Raw genomic sequence first — 3,862 nt, 5'->3', positions numbered from 1 at the left:
AATAAGCTGGCTTCAAAACTCCATGTTTGGCCAGATAGTGGCTCTTTCTAAAAGCAGTATCACTGAAGAGCAAGCTTGTATTCAAGTTATATTCACTTAAACCCATTTTTTAATCCCTACTTCCATCTATAGTTTTAAATCAACATCCCATTTTGTTTTACTTCATTAAAAAAAAAAAGAAAAAAAAAAAGAAAGAAAAAAAAAAGAAAGAAAAAGTCAGTTTTGGGATCCAGCAGCTGAGCAACCAGCTTTCCATAGCGTTCTTGCTGTGCAGAAATTGAAGAAGAAACAGGCTGAAGTCAGACTACCGGGCAACAGGAAGAGAAGTGCCTCCTCTCTCTTGAACCCCAGTCTTCACACTGGCTCCTCTGGGGTCTCCTCGCCTCCTCGCACCGACGGAAGTTGCAGCACAGCCTGAATGCAGTATTAGCTTCCACCATGGCTTTGTGGAGCACAGTTCAGCCATCCGCTGCTCAAGCCGCCTCCTCTTTTGCTCTCCCTCTCTCTTTCTCTCTCCTTCACTTTTGCTTTCCCCCTCACTTCATTTCTGAAAGATGTTCCAGCTGCTGCCATTTTCTTAGCCCTGGGGGAGGGGGCATGTTGGATAATCTGTCATTTATTTAGCATTATTCCTGTTTTTTATTATTTTATACAAACAACATGTCTTTTTTTTTTTTTTTAGATTTAAAAACACCTTCGTACAGCAGAAACAGACACGATGGATCCATGGAAAACAACAGAAAGGCAGTGCCCGGAGCATCAGATGCATGCAGGGTTTCGTGCATTTGGCTGCTGCCTGTTTGTAATTTGTATTTATTTTTTTAATGTCAAAACAGACATGACCGTTGCTGTCACTCAGGCACTCCAGAGCTGCTTGCTAGGAAGATATTGCCCTCCAGCTGAGTATCTCCACAAGTTGCTGCAGTCAGGAAGAGGTAGTGTCCACCCAGAAAGGAGAGGAGAGAACAGGATAGAAGATAGAAGGAAATAAAGCCAAACATTAGCTGTACACAGTTTAGAAATCGCAAGTTTTCTACAGGCTAATTATTTGGTGTAGCTAGAAACTCTTCCTAACACAACAGAGACCGGAGGTTGTGAGGAGAGCTCTGAAGACAAGAGGCACACACTTTCCCTTCCAGGTGGCTGAGTATGCCAATGAAAGTGAACTACCTGCTGAAATGAATTCCATAATTCATTGGAGCAGACCTGGGCCCACTATCTAATAGTGACGACCCAGAAGCTGAAGAAGTTTCCTAAGGGGTGCTCAAAGGCTCTGGTCCTAAGGAACAGTTTCTGCCTCACTTCCCATTGACTTTTGCCTTGTAATGAATTATAATTCTTTTTTCTTGTTTGTTTGGGGGTTTTTTTAAGCCTTCAGTAATTTTGTCTCTGAATGTTCTTAATGTTTGAACAAATCTTTGAGCTTTGCTGCGGTTTTGTGAAGTTGTAGCCCTAGTGACTGCTTTTAGCAAACGTTCCTCCTAGATGATCTTCATGTTCCAAATTACTGGATTTATTTTGATCACTTTTAAGTCTGGGGTTTTTTTAATATTTGTTTAGCATTGTCCTGTCACAAAAGTATAGCCAAAACCTTCTTTCTACCATTTCTTAGTTGCAAATCCTTGTAGGAATCTCTCTTATTAAAGTCTTCTCCCTTTTTCGTTCCTACTCTCTCCTCACACAGAATTCCTCTGATTAACATGAAACTTCTTTTACGGCTGCAGTTTCCTTTTGAGATGGCTCACCCAAAACTGAACTCTGCTTTCCAGGTGAGAACAAACCACTGATTACTATTTAAGCATTCTTATTCACCTCATTCATTCTTCATCCTTAGCTTTCACTGCACATGGGCCAACACTGCTCCCAAATGATTGAGTGTGTTCAGATGGGGCTGCCCACACTGCCCACATGGGCACACCTCCTTCAGAACCCACAAACACATGCAAATACTTCAACTTCTATTTAGTGTAAAGGGTTTTTAAAATATTGTTTTAACCAACATTTTGTGGTTTGGAAATAGCTTCTGCTCTGCATTTTCAGAAACCCTCCAGCACATACTTTTGGAGGGTTTCAGCATTTCAGCAGCCAAGTCAAGGGAACATACCTCTTCTGTAGCAGCTAAGACTTTCCATTCCTCAGCACTCCTAAGCATAGCCACTGAGCTATACCAATCTTTAATTTAATAATTTCTTCTGCATCTTTTTTTGGACTAAATCCAGGACAGAAGTCTCTGTCAACATGTCTGTGATGAAATCTGATGCAAGTTTTTTGTTTCCCTGCAAAGACTTTATCCTATTCACTGCCTTACTTCCTGAAAATTCAGCTGATTGTCCAGCTCTCTTGAAAGCTTCCCTGCTTCTGGTGCCCCCAACTGGCTTTTGCTTTTCAAATTCCTTCTGTGACCTCTGCAGTTTGCTTGTGATAGTTCACATTCCTTTCCATTGCCTTCAGTAGGGTTGAATACCTCAGAAGATACAGGAATAAAAAGTGCTCTTGGCTTAGTCCCAAGTAGTTCATGGGACTAGAACTCAAGTAGCAACTATACTTGAGTGGTTCATCCTCAAATGACCACATTAAAAAACGCTTTCCTCCCAGCTGTAGATGTTTGTTGTGTTTGCTCTTAAATAGAAAATCTTTAGTAAAAACGTCCTAAGATTAGGAAACTTAGGTCTTTAAAATGAATGCAACATATACTTCAGCATAAAACAAAAGGAGGCAGAAAGACTTTGTACACCTGACTAAAAGAAACCAGTAAGGCAATAAACTGGAATGTCTAAATGCTGCAGAAGGAGATGGATCTGATGTCCTTTAGAAACAAGCAACAATTGTTTTTCCATGACAAATTTTATAATCAAAATTTCCTCCAATACTGAATTGTGGCAAGTTAATTGGGGGATATTTTAAGTCCTCTGATGTTATTCTTTGTTTAGATTTTTTCCCATCTGAGTTTTCTCAACATGGTACATTAAATAGTTTTGGCTTATCAGAAAATCACTAGTAAAATTTACATTAATAAATCTTTACCCCTTATGGCATAGAAATTGTTCTGTGTGGATTCTGCAATATTCTCTCTAGAATATAACTTCTCATGAAAAAAGTTCTCTGAAATCACCCCCAGCATGTAAAGGTAGATCCCTGACAGCTGTGGAATAGCAAACCTGTGCACAGCATGAGAGACTCTTCCTCTCTGCTCTGGATTAGCAGTCTGTCTCAGCACAGACCTGAGTACCTGGGAGGAAGCACTGCTGCTACAAGAGTACCTACGCTTAGAACAACTGTCTGGCACACGACTCCAGTTTGCCATGTGGCATATAATCCTATGGAGTCCAGAGGACAGGGCTTAAAGGCAGGGACACCAACTATAGCAGAAGCTTTAAGCCTACAGACAACTAAATATGGCTCTCTCACAGCCACATAAACAGCACTGAATGCTGAATTCCCACAGACAACAGCCTTAGCTGTGTGTATGATACACTCCTTGCCTGGCAGTCCATACCCGTATTTGATCCTCACTGGAGAGGTGCTGCAGGAGCTCCAGAGCAGTGGTAGTGGACGTTCAGCCACTTGCCGTCCCGGCGGTGCCAGACGCGTGTCTCTTCGGACTGCGTGGTGCGGGGCCGGCCTTGGCCATCGATGTACTGCGTCAGGCGGATGTACGCGATGCAGGCAGCGTCTTCACCGATGACGTGGACGTGAGGGTTCAGGATGGTCGTGTGTATTGGCTTGCTGTTCTTTGACAGTACTGGCAGAACATACAAAACTGTCAGAGTCATTTTACTGCTATGAAGGAAGAGCCCCCCAGATTCTCCAACCTCTTTTGTATTTTACTCACCTGCCACTGGACTCTGGGGTACAATAAAAA

At 42.1% G+C, this 3,862-nt stretch overlaps 1 protein-coding gene across 1 annotated transcript in view; it reads right to left on the bottom strand.

Annotated features, from left to right (window-relative positions):
* Positions 1–212: 212 nt before the first annotated feature.
* Positions 213–3,862, bottom strand: part of LOC103807147 (calcium/calmodulin-dependent protein kinase type II subunit gamma-like) — a 5,281-nt gene continuing 1,631 nt past the window's right edge. Inside the window, exons 3-4 of the mRNA XM_009079867.1 lie at positions 3,497–3,742; positions 213–919 (exon numbers count right to left, since the gene is read on the bottom strand). Of these exons, the coding sequence (XP_009078115.1) occupies positions 3,510–3,742 (233 nt within the window). The 3' untranslated portion in view covers positions 213–919; positions 3,497–3,509. The remainder of the gene's footprint in view (positions 920–3,496; positions 3,743–3,862) is intronic.

Source organism: Acanthisitta chloris, unplaced genomic scaffold (genome assembly GCF_000695815.1).
Source record: "Acanthisitta chloris isolate BGI_N310 unplaced genomic scaffold, ASM69581v1 scaffold22728, whole genome shotgun sequence".
Taxonomy (NCBI): domain Eukaryota; kingdom Metazoa; phylum Chordata; class Aves; order Passeriformes; family Acanthisittidae; genus Acanthisitta; species Acanthisitta chloris.
Note: the sequence above shows the minus strand (reverse complement) of the source record. Positions and strands in the feature narration are given on the sequence as shown.